The sequence below is a fragment of the Hyperolius riggenbachi genome, chromosome 4 (genome assembly GCF_040937935.1).
Source record: "Hyperolius riggenbachi isolate aHypRig1 chromosome 4, aHypRig1.pri, whole genome shotgun sequence".
Taxonomy (NCBI): domain Eukaryota; kingdom Metazoa; phylum Chordata; class Amphibia; order Anura; family Hyperoliidae; genus Hyperolius; species Hyperolius riggenbachi.
In genome coordinates, this window is record NC_090649.1 from 52,866,591 (window position 1) to 52,887,123 (window position 20,533).

Consider the following 20,533-nt stretch of genomic DNA (forward strand, 5'->3'; position numbering starts at 1 on the left):
AAAAAGGGGGGTGCCTGGGCACCCAGAGCACCCCCCTGTGCACGTGCCTGTTCATAGTCTATGATATCTGCAGATCCTCATACACACATGATTTAACTGACATTCATCTGCAGATCAGACAATCATCTGCAGATCTGAAAATCCATCCTGGTGGATCTGATCTGCAGATGAATGTCTGTTAAACAAGGTGTGTATGATGATCTGCAGATCTCATAGACTATGAATGCATTTTGCAGGAACAGATCTTTTGCAGATACTGATCTTTTGTGTCTGTACAGCATCTGTGTGTAGGGTTGCCACCTTTAGGGTAAAAAAATACCGGCTTGTGGGTGTGGCCTGAGGGTGTGGTCTAAAAGTGGGAGTGGTTTGTCACGGACTTTTTACAGGACAACTGACCTGAGAGGGATATGGAGGCTGCCATAATTTATTCACAAATGCAAATTTCCTGGCTGTCCTGCGGATTCTCTGCCTCTAGCCATAGCCCCTGAACAAGCATGCAGATCAGATTTTTCTGACTTAAAATCTGACAAGATTAGCTGCCTGATTTTTTCGGGTGTTTGATGCAGACATACTAATGCCAGAAAGCTCAGCTGGAGAGCCAGGCAACTGGCTTTGTTTAAAAGGAAATCAATATGGCAGCCTCCTTATCCCTCTCTCAGGTCAGTTGACCTTTATTGCTAGGTACACACTATACAATTTTCTGACTATTTCCAACAGGTCCAATCTGATTTCTGATCGATTTTCTGATTGACTTTCTGTTCACTTCTATGGAAAATCTATCGGAAATCAGATTGGAAATAGTCAATCTGACAGTAAAAATGTCAGAAAATGGTATAGTATGTACCTAGCATTAGGCTCGCTTTGGATCTCTTAGAGGCAGCATTAAAGGGAACCTAAAGTGAGAATGATATGGCTTTTTCCTTTTAAAATAATACCAGTTGCCTGACTCTCCTGCTGATCCTGTGTCTCTAATACTTTTAGCCACAGCCCCTGAACAAGCATACAGCAGATCAGGTGCTCTGACTGAAGTCAGACTGGATTAGCTGCATGCTTGTTTCAGGTGTGTGATTCAGCCACTACTGCAGCCAGAGACATCAGCGGGGCTGCCAGGCAACTGGTATTGTTTAAAATGAAACATCCATATCCCTCTCAGTTTAGGTTCCCTTTAATAGGTGTATTTATACTTATCTGGGGAGCTTCCTCCAGCCCTATGAGGTGCCTGGGCTCCCTCGCCAGCTGCTTCATTCACTTGATATGCTCCCCCAGTAATATCTGGCTGGCCGCGCTCTTCTGTGTCATGCGTCTACCCCTGTAGTGCTCCTGTAGCGGAGAGCATTCCGCACCTGTTCAGTAGCAGCCGGGCCACATATATGCAGAAGCGCATGGCTGGCCGTGATTGTCCAGATTACCGGGGGAGGGGGGAATATCAAGTGAACAGAAAGGCTGCAAGGAAGTCCACACACCTCATGGGGCTGGAAAGTGCCCCAGGTAAGTATAAATACACCCAATAATATTTCAGGTACACTTTAACCTCCTTGCGACCGCCTAACGCCGATGGGCGGTTGCAAGGTGGCTCTTCCAGGACCGCCTAATGCCGATTGGCATCAAGCCCTGGGGGAGGAGATTACACTGAATGATGGAGCGGAGTTCCGAGACCAGCCTGCTTGCGTGCGATCGTGGGCGGCAGGCTGTTACACATAAAAAAAATAAATAGTTTATTTACATGTAGAGCCCTGCGATCTACTGCAGCGCTGTATGGGGGACAGCTCTGTCACCTCGAGTGTGCCACAAGAAGATCCCTCTCATAGGCTGATGCCTATAAGAGGTGATCAGCTCTGATTGGCTCTTCAGGGGTAGGGAGGGTGGGAGAATTATTTAAATACAATACGTGATTTTATTAAAAAATAAAACTAATTAAAAAAAAGAAATGTCAGTAACAATCAGATGCCACCAACAGAACGCTCTGTTGGTGGCAACAAAAGGGGGGCAAGATTCAATTGTGTGCTAAGTTGTATGGCCCTGCAGCAAGCTGCAGTGGCCTGAGTTGTAAAAAAATAGCCTGGTCAATATCTCAGAATCAGCTTTAGAATTAGCTACACCAATATCTGGGTGTAAGCCTGTGATTACTGTAGGGAGCAAAGGGGAAAAAAAGAGTTGAACTTACCCGGGACTTTAAATGGTCCCGCACAGATGTCCTGTGCACGCGTAGCCACTCACAGATGCTCCGGTCCCGGCCGGTTCACTTCCGTAATTTGCGACTTTCAAGTCGGAAAACCACTGCGCCTGCGAGGCCTTCTCTTCACTCCCACTGATGTCTCCGGAGCGTACTGCGTAGGCGCAGGCCATGCTGTGCTTGCGCAGTACACTCCCGTGATGTCAGCGGGGAGAAGGCCGTGCAGGCGCAGTGGCAAATTCCGGAAGTAACCGGTGGCAGGGACTCAGGGCCGGGCCGAGGCAGAGGCTGGAGAGGCTCCAGCCTCAGGGCGCAGTGTAGGAGGGGGCGCACAATTCATTCCGTTGTCATTTACAATTGTGTTTGAATCAAAATAAATAGGAAAAGGGGATACATGGCAGTGACTGCAAGTCAGATAACTAGAGATTAAGGTATTGGGGAGGTTGGGGGCCCTGGGGCGCCTCTTAGTCTAGTAGCAATCAGTGTGTAACGGCTGGGGGGGAGGGGCGCACTTTGGTGTCTCAGCCTTGGGTGCTGAAGGACCTTGTCCCAGCTCTGCAGGGACTGGAGCATCGGTGAGTGGCTGTGTGGGCACAGGACGTCTGCGGGGGACCATTAGACGCTCCGGGTAAGTCTAACTCATTTTCCCCTTTGCCCCCTACAGTACTCCTTTAAGCGGTTAAGAGAAGGGGGTGAGGTCTGTCAGGGACAGGTGTGGGGTGGGGGTGGGATAGGGTATGGCAGGACAACGAACCTAGAGGGAGCGTGGAGGTGTTTTTCCCATGCTTGCTATGGGGGTAAGGGAGGGGGTGTTACACTGAAGGGGGGGGGGGGGGATGCAGTTATTCATAAGGGAAACATTCTCTCAATACATACACATGCACTATATACATACACCCACATGCTCTTTGTACATACATTATATATACATACATACATACATACATACACACATGCTCTATATACATACACACATTCTCTACATATACACATGTGCAGGTCACATCACACACACGGTCTGTGTATATATACATACATACACACATGCTCTATATACATACACACATTCTCTACATATACACATGTGCAGGTCACATCACACACACGGTCTGTGTATATATACATACATACACATGCTCTATATACATACATACATACACACATACTCTACATATACACACACACACACTCTTCATACATACATACATGCATACACACATACTCTATACACACATACTCTACATATATACACACACGCAGATCACATCACACACACACACACACTATATACATACACATCTGCTTTATACACACACAGATCCCAGAGACACACACACTATATGCATACACATCACGTCACACACATGCCATACATGTACACACATTGCATCCATCCATACACACAGCAGTGACAGCACCTCTCCAAGTAGCAGAATCTCCTGTCCCAGCTGCAGCTGCACGTGTCTGTGTCTCCTTCTCTCTGGCCCTCTGAAGTCTCGGGGAGGAGGAGGGGGAGGAGCAGGACATTCCTCTCCTCAACACTATCGATTCATAAAAGTGCCTGCGAGCGGGGAAAGTCGAGCGGGGAAACACCGCTGTCGGTATTTCCGCCTTCAGGGAGGTAATTCGTAAAAATTTAGCTAGTTGTGACAGGCGTGCGGAGATACTCCGCTGTAGGCAGGCGTTAGGCTGTCCTACGCATGCGGAAACAGGAGAAGCAGGCGGAATCCCTCCGTGCGGTGTTCTCTCTGCAGCTGCTTGGGAGGTCTGTCCCATTCACTGCAACGGATTCCGCACGCTTCTCGCCACATCAGAGGTAGCGGTAATACCCGTCCGCATACCGCTACCTCTAATCTTTATGAATTGACATTTGTTACTTTTGCTGTGATAATCACCGCGCAAGGCGGTGATTGATCACTCTGCTCGTGGATGTCGGCTTTTCATGGGGAAAAAGCCTTTATGAATACAGATTTGGCTGTGTGGTCGGTAAAGTGAGCAGTTTTCAGCATTTCCTCATGCGGAAATGCTTTATGAATCGAGGCCATTGTATCAGTGTACTCAGCTCCGCAGTCGGCTGTCACAGGGAGCTGCACATTAAACAGGAGGGAGGGGGAGAACAGCCTGTAGCCTCCTCTCAGTTGTTAGAAGTACTATTGCAACAGACCAGGCGTCTCCCCCTCTGCTCTTGTTGAACAGTCCAAATTACCGGCTGGATACATTGCCGGTAAAAACATTTTTCCGGCAGAGGCTTTTTAATTAATTTTACGGCTGTGCCGGGGGAATACCGGCCGGGTGGCAACCCTATTTGTGTGTGCAGCATCTTGCAAAGATTTCTGTCTGATGGGGAGTTCAGCTCCATAGAATAGACTGTGTAGAGCAGTGTTTCTCAACATTTTATTGGTATGTACCCCTTTTAAAACCCTGTACTCACCAAGTACCCCCTAGCATAGTAAATACTACCACAAGTACCCCTTGACAAATATATATGTAATCCTAGTACATAATAGGTTCTAAACAATTTTAAAGCATTTACTATTGCTTTTAATTAGCTAAAATACTAATTAGGTGTTATTTAAATAAGATTTAGCATTATCTAAAACTCTAAATTTGTTATTCTTGGTTAAGTATATCAAGCCTGAGTATCCCCTGGAACCATCAGAAGTACCCCCTGGGGTACACGTACCACATGTTGAGAACCTATGGCAGCGTTCCTCAACCGGGGTTCCGCGGAACCCTGGGGTTCCGTGAGAACCCCTCAGGGGTTCCGCGGCATTTTGGTACTTCTGCGGGACAAATTTGTCCCGCTTTCTCCTTCCGTGGGACAAAATAGTCCCACTGATGCGACCGGCGGATTGATTCAATCCGTGCCGCATCACGCCGCTTTCTTATTGGGCAGTCTTCGCGCCCTTCACTGATGCGGAAGCAGTGAGCGTAGTGGACGCGCGGAAGACGAGCCTGAGCGAGAGAGGAGGCGGTGAAAGAGACGGCTGAGGAGACGCATCGAGGGCATTCACCCGGTGAGTATATTGGGCCTGTGCAGCATGCGCTTTTGTGGATGGCTGACTGGGGGCCTGTTACTTTCCCCACCCACACGCTTAGAAATAAGGGATGCAGAAGGTGCGACTTGCACAGAGGGGCCCCCAGATCCTTAGCTACGCCCCGAGTGTGTACTGTAGCCAGCCAGAAACCTGTACGAAAGGTGACAGCAAGCCTGGCGCCCCCACCCCTGGCTGCAGCTTTCAGTGTTACTGGGACAGTCCCGGCGCATGTAAAATTCAGATGACTGAATTCCTTCTACTACAAGTTACTCTGCTGACATGTTTCTGATTAGCAGACACAAACACAGAGGCCTCACAGAGCCGAGAGCCAGAGACAATGCCAGTCACTACGCTACGGAGAGACAGACAATGGGGGTCCCTGTTCCAGCCTGCACCTCCATGCCTGTTATATTGGGGGTCCCTGTTCCAACCTACATCTCTGCCTGTTATTTTGGTGGTCCCTGTTCCAGCCTGCACCTCTATGCCTGTTATATTGGGGGTCCCTGTTCCAGCCTGCACCTCTATGCCTGTTATATTGGGGGTCCCTGTTCCAACCTACATCTCTGCCTGTTATATTGGTGGTCCCTGTTCCAGCCTGCACCTCTATGCCTGTTATATTGGGGGTCCCTGTTCCAGGCCAGCCTGCACCTCTATGCCTGTTATATTGGGGGTCCCTGTTCCAGCCTGCACCTCTATGCCTGTTATATTGGGGGTCCCTGTTCCAACCTACATCTCTGCCTGTTATTTTGGTGGTCCCTGTTCCAGCCTGCACCTCTATGCCTGTTATATTGGGGGTCCCTGTTCCAGCCTGCACCTCTATGCCTGTTATATTGGGGGTCCCTGTTCCAGCCTGCACCTCTATGCCTGTTATATTGGGGGTCCCTGTTCCAGCCTGCACCTCTATGCCTGTTATATTGGGGGTCCCTGTTCCAACCTACATCTCTGCCTGTTATATTGGTGGTCCCTGTTCCAGCCTGCACCTCTATGCCTGTTATATTGGGGGTCCCTGTTCCAGCCTGCACCTCTATGCCTGTTATATTGGGGGTCCCTGTTCCAGCCTGCACCTCTATGCCTGTTATATTGGGGGTCCCTGTTCCAGCCTACATCTATATGCCTGTTTAGTTACTTATATTGGGGGGTCCTATTCCAGCCTACACCTCTATGCCTGTTTGGTTACTTGGGGTTATACTTGGGGTGATTGCCACATTGTATTTGGGGGTGAGAAATGCATTTATTATGTGAGATGATTCTTGCATTTGCCATGTTAGTAGATTGGGGCAATTTATATATGGGGTGATTGCCACTTGTATACGGGGGTGATTAATGCACTTATTATGTGAGATGATTACTGCATTTGCTATGGTAGTAGATTGGGTCAATTTATATGTGGGGAGATTGCCACTTGTATACGGGGGTGATTAATGCACTTATTATGTGAGATAATTACTGCATTTGCTATGGTAGTAGATTGGAGCAATTTATATGTGCAGCAACCCCACATATAAAACGCTACATTCAACCCCCATAGCAAATGTACCAATTATCTCACAACATATTACATGGGGTAATTACTTCATTTCATATGGTTGATAATAGCTGCATGGAAGTAGATTTGTGCATTGCATATATGAGGGTGATTCCTGCGTTTCATGCAGGGATCATCTCTGGGTAGCCTGATGTCATTTCTAGTAAGTTAGGATGAAACATTAAGTGGATTTAGTGGACATCTTTGTTTATACTTCCACTATTTTCTTCTGTTTTATGTTTAGATTTTCTTGAAAATCTTGAAAAGGATGAGTGGGGGACCAATGTGGCGCTTTGTGAGGAAGAGGTGTGAGATGGAGGAAGGTGACAGTAGGCCTGGGCCTAGTACAGAAAGCACTGATCAGGCTTCTGATGATGAAGCAGCAGTACACTGTGAAAACAAGGACAGCAAAAAAGTCCGTCTTTATAATGAAAGCTACCTATCACTAGGATTTACTTGGATTGGTGATCCAACCTGCCCTGTTCCATGGTGCATAGTCTGTGGCAAAAAACTTGCCAATGCTGCAATGGTTCCAGCAAAACTGAAGAGGCACTTTACTACCCATCATAGCCATTTGACAAGCAAAACTACAGCATATTTTAAACGGCTATTGCAGTCTCAAAGCAAGCAGAGTCAAGCCTTTGTTAAGAAAGTCACAGTGAGTGAAAAGGCGCAGGAAGCAAGTTACTTGGTGGCAGAGCTTCTTGCCCAGAAAAGAAAAAGTCACACCATTGCAGAGAATGTCATTATGCCAGCATGTAAAATTATAGTGAGCAAAATGCTTGGTGAAGATGCTGCACGAGAAATTGAAAAGGTTCCACTGTCAGACAGCACGATAAGTCGGCGCATCGATGACATGTCACGTGATGCTGAGGAAGTGCTGTCTAGTCAGCTGAAAACTAGCAGCTTTGCTATGCAGGTGGATGAATCCACAGATATCACCAGTAAGTGCCATATTATGTCATTTGTAAGGTTTGTAAATGATGGAGAAATTCAAGAAAACTTTTTCTGCTGCAAAGAGCTGCCTGAAACGAGTAAAGGCCAAGATATATTTAATATTTTAACTTCTTATCTAGAAGAAAAAGGTCTGTCTTGGACAAACTGTGTTGGAATATGTACAGACGGCGCACCATCAATGGTTGGCTCAATGAGAGGGTTTGCTTCACTTGTCAGGAAGGAAAATCTGAGTGTTGTCACAACACACTGCTTTCTTCACAGGGAGGTCCTGGTGTCAAAATCTCTTGGAGAAGAAATGAAAAAAGTACTGGATGATGTCACAAAAATGGTTAACTTTATAAAACAAAGACCACTTCATTCAAGAATGTTTAAAAAACTGTGTGAAGACATGGACAAAGAACATGTAAATCTCCTGCTTCATACTGAAATAAGGTGGCTAAGCAGAGGAAGAGTTCTCAACCGGGTATTTGAGCTTAAAAGTGAATTGCAAGAATACTTTCAGCAAATTAGCAACGCACATTTTTCTGGGTGTTTTGAGGATGGAGAGTGGCTTCAAAAACTGGCCTACTTGGCAGACATTTTTCAGCACCTGAACCACTTGAATAAGTCCCTTCAAGGGCCAAGGGAAAACATTCTGACTTCAAGTGACAAAATTCTTGGGTTTCAAAGGAAACTGAGTCTTTGGAAAAATCATGTTGCTAATGGAAATCTGAAAATGTTTCCACTGCTGAGTGGACTTGAAAGTGAAGAAGGATATCATCAAGTTTCTAATCTTATTGAAAAACATCTGGAAGACTTGCAGAACAAAATGGAACATTACTTTCCTTCACTCTCAACACAACAGTATGACTGGGTGAGAGACCCCTTTTCTGAAGAGTGTGCTCATCCTGTGAACTTTTCTTTGAGAGAAGAGGAGGAATTTTGTGAGTTACGATGTGATCGTACGCTAAAGTTGAGATTCACTGAGCTGCCACTAGACAAGTTCTGGATTTCTATAAAAGAGGAGTATCCTGAAATTCATACAAAGGCAGTGAACATTTTGCTTCAATTCTCAACATCTTACATGTGTGAGCAAGCTTTCTCCTGTCTGACATGCATCAAAAGTAAGGCCAGAAATAGACTTCTTTCCGTTGAAGATGAAATGCGTGTTTGCATATCCAAGGTTCGACCACGAATTGATGCTTTGTGCAAGAACAAGCAAGCACAGGTTTCACACTAGTGAGGTAAGGTAATTTTTTTTTTATTCTTATACTGTTTGTACATAATTTATATGACATTAGTGGTGATAGAATGCAAATTGTTAAACGTTTTAAGTTTGCAGTCATAATGGCGATGCTTCTCGGCATCATTTTCATGCAGGGGTTCCCCGAGATTTAAAAAAAATTTTAGGGGTTCCTCAGCCTAAAAAAGGTTGAGAAAGGCTGACCTATGGTGTAGAGTATGGCTCTCATACTACATGGATGGGGGTAAAATTGGTCTGTGATCTTTCATTTTCCAAAGACTATGGTCTGATGTGTGTATGAGCCTTAAGTGGATTGTTCAGCTCTCCCTGTCTCCCTGTTTATCAGAGCGGTATGGAAGAATAGATTGCACTGTTCCCATAAAACATGCCTCTTTCACCCTTCTGGCCCCGCCCTTGTATCCTATTTACCTCCTTCTCTGCCTCTCAGATCTCGCACATGTGTGCCTGCGCCGCTTCACTACAGTCCTCAGCAGCGAGATCTGAGAGGCGGTAACAGGACAGGGCGTATCACCTGGCATCAATGACACCCGGCGTATAAGACGACCCCTGACCTTTCAGAAGATTTTCAAGGGTTAAACAGTAGTCTTAGAGGGCCCATACACTTAACGATTTTCCCGCCGATATACAGCAGATTCGATCACTGTGATCGAATCTGCTGTGAAATCGTTGCGCAAACATTGACCGAACGGAAGATTCACAGATTGTGATCGGTTTCATGCTGAAATCGATTCACTATCTGTTTGCAGTAAAGGCAGCCATACAATTCATCTCTAATCAGATTCGATCAGAGAGGGATCTATCTGTTGGTCGATCTGATGGCAAATCGACCAGTGTATGGTCACCTTTATACACCAGAATATACAGTGTATAAACCACTTCCGCCCACAGGGCATTTTACCCTCACCGCCAAGAGCCATTTTCATCTGTCAGCGCTCCTCCCATTTGTTTTCTCATAACTTTATCACTGTTTCTCACACCTGAATAATCTATATCTTCCTTTTTTCACCACACATTAGACTTTTTATTCAGAGTAAGGAACCAGTTTGTGAAAGTGAACCTGAACTGAGTCACTAATAAAACAAACACATGATGTACCTGCGAGTGAATATTAAATACTTTCCTTACCCGCAAGTTCCTCCTAGAAGCTCACTATTTTCTTCTTACAAGGATTCCTTCCAGTTATGACAAGATTTTGTCAGAACTGAATTATATCAGTTGCTGTCAGTTATATATCAGTTGCTGTCAGTTAGAACTGAAAGGACAATTGATGTGCAAGGAAATGTCTGTGTTTCCATATGGCTCAAGTGGGGGATATTACAATTTAACAGTGTGCTGTTATGGGGTAATGGCTATTTTAAAAATGGAGGATGGAGAATTCCATTGATCACAGTGGACAAACAGGACGCGGGAGAGGAGAAAGAGATTGAGGAGTAGACTGTGCAGGAGGTAAGTATGACGTGCGGATGTTTATTTTGACTTTTATTTTTCAGTTCAGGTTTGCTTTAAGGATCACCGCTATGCAGAGCACATATAGGTGTTCATTACCAGCATAGCACCAACAAAACACAGCAGATTCGATCACTGTGATTGAATCTGCTGTGAAATCGTTAATGCAAATGTTGACTGATCGACCGGTTTCCACCTGAAATCGATCGATTTAGTCGATCTGTCCAAGTGGAAAATTAAGCTCGATCTCGATTGGTTTAGGATGGAGTCGTTAGCGGCGTTCGATACGCCGACGCAGCAGTAATATCACTCGTCCGCCGCGCGAGTCCCCGGGTCCCTGCAGTCTCTCACTTCTTCTGGCATCTTCTCCGTCTTCTCTTTACTTCCTGTCCAGTCCTGTGAGAAGGCGAAGTTCGAACAGTAGGCCGCATTTACCATAAGGCAATGTAGGCATGTGCCTATAGGTGCCCGATAATGGAAAACCGGGTCACTCCCTGCCCCAAGGGCCTTCCTCCTTCCACAGAGTCCTGAGCAGAGTGTAAATGAGATGTTACTTACACAGCACTCGGCATTCCACTGACCCTTCAGTCGGGGGACCTCTAGCTACTTAATATTGAGGGTACACCTAGCTACCTATTGCTAAGGAACACCTGTAGCTACCTATGACGAAAAAGGGAAGTAGGTTTGTAGGTTCATGGAGGGCGGAGTCTAGGGTGCCAGAACATCTGTGCTTATAGGCTCCTGTGATGTAAATCCGAGTGGAGGGCGCTCTACTGTTTGAACTTCCACTTGTCACAGGATGGGACAGGAAGTGAAGAGGACGGAGGAGGACGCTGGGACAGCACAGAGCAGGGGACTCGCGCCGGCGGACAGGTAATATAATTGCTGCTAGCCGGGGGTCCCCGAAAGGAGGCCTGAGAGTGGTGAGGCAGGGCGGCAGCTCCACAGGTTGTGAATCAATTTCATGCTGAAATCGATTCAAAATCTGTGTGCAGTGTATGGGCTGCCATTAGATCCCTCTCTGATCAGATTCGATCTATCTGTTGGTCGATCTGGTGGCAATCGACCAGTGTATGGCAGCCTTTAGCGATGTGAATTGTTCAGAGTCCGCTTTGTACTGCTGAGGGAAGTGTGACCGACGTGCTGCATAAATGTAAAATCACAACAACAAAAATAATCATCATTGTTGCCGTTCAAAAATATCCGTGTTCTAGATGGAAAGCAACCTCAAAGCTTTCTTTATGTATAGCTGTGCAGAGTGAGAAGCACAGAGCTCAGAGTACAATAGGCAGCCTTGCAGGAGCTGAAAACAAAACAGCAACAAAAACCCCAAACAATACCAATAACAGCATAAAAAGCAGTTACAGGCTAGTGGAATGTCCACACGTAATCAATTTAAAGTGGACCTGAACTCCTGCACAAGACAGAAGGAAAACATCGAGAAATGCACCCTGTGCGTATTGAAAGGGTTTAGCCTGTCTAATTTCCTTCATCTGTGACTAATCACCACTGTAATTTGCTCTCTCATCTGTGTCAGCTCAGGACTCATCTGCTACGGCAGAGCAGTTAATTGGTAAACACAGGATGTTAACCCTATGCCTGCTTCCATGAAAGCAGTAAGTAGACACACTGCAGATGTATTGCAGCATTCGTATCAGCTGTAACAAAGAAATGTTTTTCTTTAAGCGCGGGTGTGAAATCCCGCCGCAGGTTTTATGCGTCACGCATGCGTAGAAGCGTATTATTTGCGAAACGCTTCCGTGCACGTCATCGCTTGGCCGGATGCCAACAAGGAATACCACATAGTATCGAGATATTCCCTGAAGGTCTGTTTTTGGCGGCGGGGTGCAGCGGGCGCGCCGCACAGCGACACTGACGCCAGTTTGCAGTGTGAAACCGTCCTCAGGCTTCTTGCACACTACATGTGATTCCAATTGTTTATACGATCCGATTTTTGATTCCAATTAAAAACGTGCCAGCAGAGAGTGTGCAAGAGGCCTCTTTTTAAAATCGGAATCAAAAGTCGGATGGTATAAAAAAAAATCAGAATCGCATGTAGTGTGCAAGAGGCCTCAAGGTTATTATGCTGGTGCTTATCTTTTAGAGCAGAGAGGAAGTTCTGAGTTCAGGTCCGCATTAAGAATGGAGACTCCGGTCGCTGTCACAAATTAAAATCAGTAAACGGCTTATTTTCCTCTGTGTCCTATCCCCGTGTCAGTGCTTTTGCGCTACTGCGCATGTGCCGCACTGACAGCCGTTTGGGACAGGATGCAAGGACTTACCAGGGGGGCGGGCGTGTGTGCGTGGCGGGCATGCGCGCTGACATGCGGCGGTGACCGACCTAGAGCCTGTTATTAACCACTTGAGGACCACAGTGGTAAACCCCCCTAAAGACCAGGCTCATTTTAGCTAAAATGGCCACTGCAGCTTTAAGGCCAAGCTGCAGGGCGACACAACACAGCACACGAGTGATCCCCCCCCCCCCCCAACAGAGCTCTCTGTTGTTGGGGTCTGATCGCCCCCCCCAGGTGTTTTTTTTTTTGTGTTTTTTAATAAATATTTATATGTCGTTTTTTTCAACAAAAATTTGCTCTTTTTTTTCTTCCTTATTCCCCTCCCTCCCTCCCTGCAGCCGGCCAATCATGCGATCGGCTGTCATAGGCTTCAGCCTATGAGAGCCGATCGCTCTCTTGTCCCCCAAAGGGACAGCCGTGTCACACGGCTGTCCCCAGTGCAGAGCTGCTGCTGATCGCCCCCCGAGCAGGAGATGCGCACGCAGCTTTCGCGCGATCTCCTGCAAATCAGAGCCCCAGGACTTGACGCCAATTGGCGTTAGGCGGTCCTGGGGCTGCCGCCGCGTCCACGCCCATTGGCGTGGGGCAGTCTTTAGGTAGTTGAACGGCTTAGGTCAATTAGTTATGAATATTTATCAAAAACCCTTCTAAACACAATGGGCTTGATTCATCAATCTGTGCTGCTAAAGCCCAGAGGCCCATAGGCCACTATTCACAATATCATGTGCAGTAAAGACATTTGTAATTTAAAAATACCGATAGCGATAATTACCGTTTTCTTTTTTCTACTTTCACAAAAATCTTTCTGAGTGTGAGTAAAGATTAGTAAAATTGTGCCGTAACATGGTGGTAATAGTGAAATTGGTGGTTCCTAGGATTGGTGGCCAGATGTGCCCCCAGTATAGGTAGCGAGCTATAGGTGCCTCCTAGTATAGGTAGCTAGGTATAGGTTCCTCCAGTATAAGTAGCCAGATATAGCTGCCTTCAGTAAAGCTAGCCAAGTATAATTGCCCCCAGTATAGGGGGAATAGATACCCAGATAGTGTCCCCAGTATAGGTATCCAGGCATAGATGCCCCCAGTATAGGTAGCAAGGCATATGTGCCCCCAGTATAGATAGCCAGGTATAGTTGTTCCCAGTATAGGTGGTCAGGTATAGGTGCTCCCAGTATAGGTAGCCAGGTATAGGTGCTCCTAGTATAGGTAGCCAGGTATAGGTGCCCCCAGTATAGGTAGCAAGGCATAGGTGCCCCCAGTATAGATAGCCAGGTATAGTTGCTCCCAGTATAGGTGGCCAGGTATAGGTGCCCCCAGTATAGGTAGCAAGGCATAGGTGCCCCCAGTATAGATAGCCAGGTATAGTTGCTCCCAGTATAGGTGGCCATGTTTAGGTGCTCTCAGTATAGGTAGTCAGGTATAGTTGCTCCCAGTATAGGTGGCCAGGTATAGGTGCTCCCAGTGTAAGTAGCAAAGCATAGGTGCCCCCAGTATAGATAGCCAGGTATAGTTGCTCCCAGTATAGGTGGCCATGTTTAGGTGCTCCAAGTAAAGGTAGTCAGGTATAGGTGCTCCTAGTATAGGTAGCCAGGTATAGGTGCCCCCAGTATAGGTAGCAAGGCATAGGTGCCCCCAGTATAGATAGCCAGGTATAGTTGCTCCCAGTATAGGTGGCCATGTTTAGGTGCTCCCAGTATAGGTAGTCAGGTATAGGTGCCCCCAGTATAAGTAGCCAGGTATAGGTGCTCCCAGTATAGGTGGCCAGGTATAGGTGCTCCCAGTATAGGTAGCCAGGTATAGGTGCCCCAGTATAGGTAGCCAGATGGGGGGCACATGCAGAGCAGGTTATGATACTCACATTGGGATCCACGTGCTGCATGTACTTACTTCCTAGTGTAACCAGTGTAATATAAATATGCAGCAGCAAGCTAGAAGGACCACCGACTTAACAGCCAATAACCATAAGCCCTCCAGTGTCCTCCGCAGTCCATTTGGGTCAGTCTCCCCAGCAGGAATAGATAAACTGCAACTGTTGCAGTGTTCAGTGCTGGACAGATGGTGAAGCCAAAACAGGTGTCCTGTCGATTTACAATTCCCATCAAGTTGTTCTACCATCATAACTGCGCACGCGCACAGCCTTTTTGCACATGCGCAAAACAACTCTGACCAAATTACTCAATATTCATCCGCGGCTTATCGATCTGTGCCTTCGGGGGCTCAAAGTGTAGCAGAGCCAGAGGAGACAAGCTGCGTGGTGATCAAGAGGCCCGGGAGTAGAGGAGAGAGCAGCGGCTGACAGCGGGCGGGGACTTGCCGCTGTTACAGCCGCCGGAGGGAGCGCTGATCTGTGTGCCGCTAGTCTGGCTAGCGGCGCACAGAGCATAGCTCCCTCCGCCGGATGGAAGAACAGCGGTGAGTCCTCTCCCGCTGTCAGCCGCTGCACAGACACTTAAAATACCGGAGGGGCGAGCCAGGAAGGGGGGCCCCAAGGTGAGGGAAGCGCTGTGCTTCCCCCCCCCCCCCCCCTCCTTCCCTGCGCTGTGCACACCACCCCCTTCACTGCGCTCCTCTCTCAATCAATCCTACATGGTAGTACAATTCTATGAAGTATATTAGTTTGACATACTGACATATAAAATTACTCTACCAAAGTAGTCCAGGTATAATACCTCGACAAAGTATATCACCTAGACACCACACCGGCAGTGTGTTCCAGGAAGTAGTTTTGTGACAATGGCGCATGCAGCTATGCATTAAATCAATGATCCTCTGCTGGTTCACTATCAATACAGTATATTTTTCCCCGGGTTGTTTTGCAGGGGTGGTGAAGACAAATTGTGTTTGCTTGGAGACAGTGCCAGGAACACGAATCGGCAGACAATTTCACAGCGATGGGCTGCTATCTCCATTTCAATAAAAATACGGCACACAAGAAACTCACAAAGAATACAGATTGCCTGGAATCTGAGCTGGACGTGGCTGGGCAGAGCTCGGGGGTTACAGCAAACCAGTGGTGAGAGATATATAGCAGAGAATCACTTATGAATGGCATAGCTGCCACTTACCGCCTCCTTTGCCAGGCTGTTCCAACACCGAAACCCCCAAAGATCGCAGGCTTGCAACCGCACTGCACAAGCACAGCATGGACCAGTACAGAGGCACTCGGTGTAATTCAGACCTGCATTTGTTATTTGCTTAGTCTTGTATTGCCTGATGAAGCACGGTCATACCTGTGAAACGCGTTGCAGAAAAGTCTTTTGGAGTATGTAAATAAAATTCCTTGATCTAACGAAATTGACATTATTCTTGTGTCTGCCTGGAGGAGGTAAGTCCACCACTACCTCCTCGATTTTCAAGTTTTTAGTCATTTTTATTCTTCTGGCGCCTCTGTTAACCTTGTACAATAGATCAAAATGGGCTTCATCTGAAGAAGTTAGTGCATTTTCTGCCGAAGCCAGTCAGGTCCTCTTTGGGGCTGGAACCCACTAGAGCGTTTTTTTAGTGTTTAGATCACTTTCAATCACTAGCGATTTCCCTAAACGCTCTGCCAATGTAAATGAATGGGACAGATTCCACTAGAGCAATTGCGATCAGGCAAATAGCAGGACATGCAGCATTTTGGGAGCGTTCCATTCTAATGTATTGTATAGGAGCAGGGAAATCGCTCCCAAAATCACTTGCAAAGTGCTACCATACATTGGCAGCGATTGCAAGAGCACTTTGAGCTTTGTACACAAAAATACTTGTTTGTGAGCAAGCTCTGTTTAACAGGGATGGTCAGAATTGCTGATTCCCGATTCCGCGGAAATTCCGCCTTCTGCCATGCAGATTTCGGGTACCGCTGTATTCCGATGGTATTTAGCAGTTTTCTGACGATATTCCGATTTCCATGGTTTTCCGTCGAAAATTCCGCCTATCGCTTACCGCGCTACAAATCCTCTTTCTCCGATTGGCTGATTCATCTTGAGTCTTCTGATTGGCTTAAAATGACCGATTATCGGTATATTGGAAATTTCCGTAATTAACGTCGAATTCCGCACTCTAATCTCCGCATTCCGATGCGGATATGTGATTTCCGATCGGACATGCAAAAATTTCCATTCCGCAGAATCGGAATGAGCATCCCTACTGTTTAACAGACAACTATCATGAAAAATTGGAAGATATAAAATACATATAGAAATGTAGATTTCTTCCAGAGTACAATGCACTATAAATTACTTTTCTACCCCAATGTGACTGTCATTGACAGACGCTAGTGAACATGTGACCGATCTTACAGGTTTTAGACTAACCCCTCTCCTCATGAGGGATTCTCAGTGATTTATTTATTTATTTACAAAAGCGCTTACTAAATGACAGTTGCTCAGTTCAACTGCCAAAACTGTGAACAAATGAGTAGGCAGGATGTAGACGTTTGTATACGTCTTTTTCGAGGACAGCTTACCCCGAGCCTGCAGATGAACACATTTCACGGAAAAGTCTACCCTAACTTCAGGAAAAAAAACCTGTACTTGAGCTTTGGATAGTTTTAAAAGGGGTTGGAACCACTTTTACATTTTTAAGATGTCCGCATCCCTGTTGGGAATATTTTCTTCGTGGTCCTGGTATCTCCCCCTGGCTTGGAGTGGATAAATATGACCAACATTTTAAGTGCATGTTTGAAAGACAGAGTTGTAAACATTTCACTTTTGTGTACCAGTGTTGTCCCCAGGCACTTTTAGCTCGGTGCCCCACCCGGCTAATTTTGGTGAGCTCCCGGCTGTCATCCACTCGCCTCCTCATCCTCCTCCGTTGCTGTAAGCAGACCCCGCAATTCCCAGTCAAACCCCATCCTTTTCATGCAACCAGGCTAGAAAAAATGTTCTCACTAGAACACTTTGTACATTAATTTTTTTCAGAAGAAAGTGGGGGTGTCAGCAATGGTGGCACCAGAAGGCGATAAAGGGGTATACCGGTATTCACTTAACTGCAGTAAGTAGAATAACATGATGCAAGTAGCAATGCACAATAAGTAACTGAGTAGAGCGTAATTGGGCATGGGGGGAGACGTATCATGTATCCTATAAAACATTTCAAAGGTACAGCAGATTATACAGTATAGTCAATCAAGGATCAATTTTGGTATACCTATTGTAGATATAGCACATGAGGATGCAATTACCCTTATAGTACCAATTTGTTTTTGGCTACGTAGCATATCCAGGGCCAGATTTGTACTTTTACTGCCCTAGGCCACTGGCACCAGCCGCCCCCCTTTAGTATAGGTAACGAGATGACCCCTCCCCCCTTGTATAGGTAGCCTGATGACCCCCCCAGTATGGGTAGCCAGATGACTCCTCCCCTTTCCCTACAGTATAGTTAGCAAGATGACTCCCTTTATCCCTCTTTTTCCCATCTCACCACCTTTCAGTATAGGTAGCCAGGTCACCTTCACACCGCAGCAGCCATCAGTGTCACTCACTCCTCCGCTCGTCTCCAGTGCAGAAGCTTCCTCTTCCTTTCCGTCACCAATGCTGTCCTAGTCTGTATCCGCCCACCACAATGCAAACGTGCACAGAGAGCAAGGTGGCTGCTGCACAGGCGGCTAGCAGAAGAGTACCACGGTCAGGCGCTCGCCTGATCTCCCTGCATTACAGCATTTGCTTGCAAATGCTGCACCCGTTTAGCCTGCTACTTTGGTGCCCTTCCTTCTGTGGTGCCCTAGGCCATGGCCTAGGTGGCCTTGGCCTAAATCCGACCCTGATCATATCGGCTATCAAGCAAAGGGACTGTCACTCCAGCACCATGAGAGGGGAGGTAGACCTCCATAAGATGTTATATAAAGAAGCTAACCACAGGAAAGGGGGGGGGGGGTGTATTTATAAACGGGAGAGACCTTTGTTTGAATGCTGACTACCATCAGATTTCAGTAGATGTATCCAACATCATCTTACACCATTGTGACCAGATATTGTTGAACTTAGTTGATAAACTCTTACTTACGTAGGTCATCTTGATCAGGGGCAATGATCTATTCACTACATGAATTATTATGTTCTTAGTTGGGATCACCAGTTGGTTCCAATGAGCCAAGATAACGTTTTTGCCTGTATGACATAATATGTATATCATCATTTTTTTGGATCTATTAATATACGCTTCTCCAAAATAACCCAGTAATGACATCTAATTTTCCAACACAAAGGGGCGACTTAGCAGCCCAGAAATCTAAGTTCTTCTGCTTGCCGCAGTTTAGGGAATATACCGTACCCCATAGATTTATTTTGGTCACATTGGCAGATGGCTGCATCGCCCTATGGCCTTCATATCTGCTTTAGCAATAGTTCATGGCTGTTGTAAAACTTTATTCCTTTGGCAACTCTTTAACTTTAAGTGAAGTCCAAGATGACTTAAAACATAATTTAACCCAGTTACCAACAACTCAGACGCAAGGCTTTTAAACTCATAAATCTCTATACGCCAGGCCATTTGCTTCGCTATCAGGAGACATGCTGTATACGCAGATAACTGCACCTTGGTTTTGTAGTCAGTCTGGAGAAGCTATATATCATTGCTAAGAGGATAGATGGTGATGACTTTTGCTGCTATACGTTACCTGGTATTTTTTAGTGTTTTAGTGTTCCAAAAAAGGAACAAAAACATAAAAATTCAAAATCTAGAATTGTTTAAAAATATATTTTTTTTGTTTTTGATTAGAGAAGAGTATGGAAAACTCTATTCATGGTATTTTTTTTTTTTCAAAGAATTTACTAAACATTTGTGTTTTTATTATTTTTATTTTGATTACTTTGTTTTTGGCCTAAAATCAATGTATAAACAGGCGCATGTGCTCTTCCTTGGTTGCACCTGCATACCATAATAATAATTGGCCTCATTCCCCACTACTCATACACAAAGCAGTAGATAGCAAAGAAAGGTAGAAAGTTGGCACTCCTTGCTGCTACAAGGCAAGTAGAGCCTTATGCTTCATACACACTTGAGATAAAAGTCTTTGGAAAAGGCAAGATCACAGACCAATCTTACCCCCTTCCATGTAGTATGAGAGCCATACCTACACAGTCTATTCTATGGAGCTGCACTGCCCATCAGATAAAATCTTTGCAAGATGCTGCACACAAAGATGCCCGTACACACTCAAAAGATCATTATCTGCAAAAGATCTGTTCCTGCAAAATATCCATTCCTGCAAAATGCATTCATAGTCTATGAGATCTGCAGATCATCATACACACTTGGTTTAACAGACTTCATCTGCATATCTGGCAATCATCTGCAGATCTGAAAATCCATCCTGGTGGATGTGATCTGCAGATGATCTGCAGATGATCTGCAGATGATTGTCTGTTAAACCAAGTGTGTATGATGATCTGCAGATCTCATAGACTATGAATGCATTTTGCAGGAATGGATATTTTGCAGGAACAGATCTTTTGCAGATAATGATCTTTTGTGTCTGTACGCTTGATGAGGTCATCATACAGTAAAGTCGGTGCAGAACAAACAAAGGTGGCAATAATAACAGTGGCCTGACGACATCCAGAAAAGTTTAGACCTATCAGCTGGCTACAGGTCAGAGCAGATTTAAGTACCTACAACAGGGTTCCCCAAAATGCAGTTTGGTGCTTACGTGCGCAGGTGCAATCCATAAGGCACACTCTCACAAGCTGGATAATGCATCAGTGCAACCTGTGCTAAGGCCATATAAGCTTGACCAGGCACAGCGCACACGGCCAGAAGCAGGGTGAGTATCGTAACAAAAGCGAAGGGAAATGCAAGACCCCCCTCCTACCTGGGATACTGAAGATACTGGAGTGTAATCTTGATTCACCAATTCCCCCCCATATAAAATTTCGAAAAA

The 20,533-nt window shown here is 46.0% G+C and overlaps 1 protein-coding gene across 1 annotated transcript; it reads left to right on the top strand.

The window, feature by feature from the left end:
- Positions 1 to 7,019: 7,019 nt before the first annotated feature.
- Positions 7,020 to 8,912, top strand: LOC137504648 (zinc finger BED domain-containing protein 5-like). Its single transcript, XM_068233230.1, has one exon. The coding sequence runs from the start codon at positions 7,020 to 7,022 to the stop codon at positions 8,910 to 8,912; it is 1,893 nt and encodes a 630-aa protein (XP_068089331.1).
- Positions 8,913 to 20,533: the final 11,621 nt, after the last annotated feature.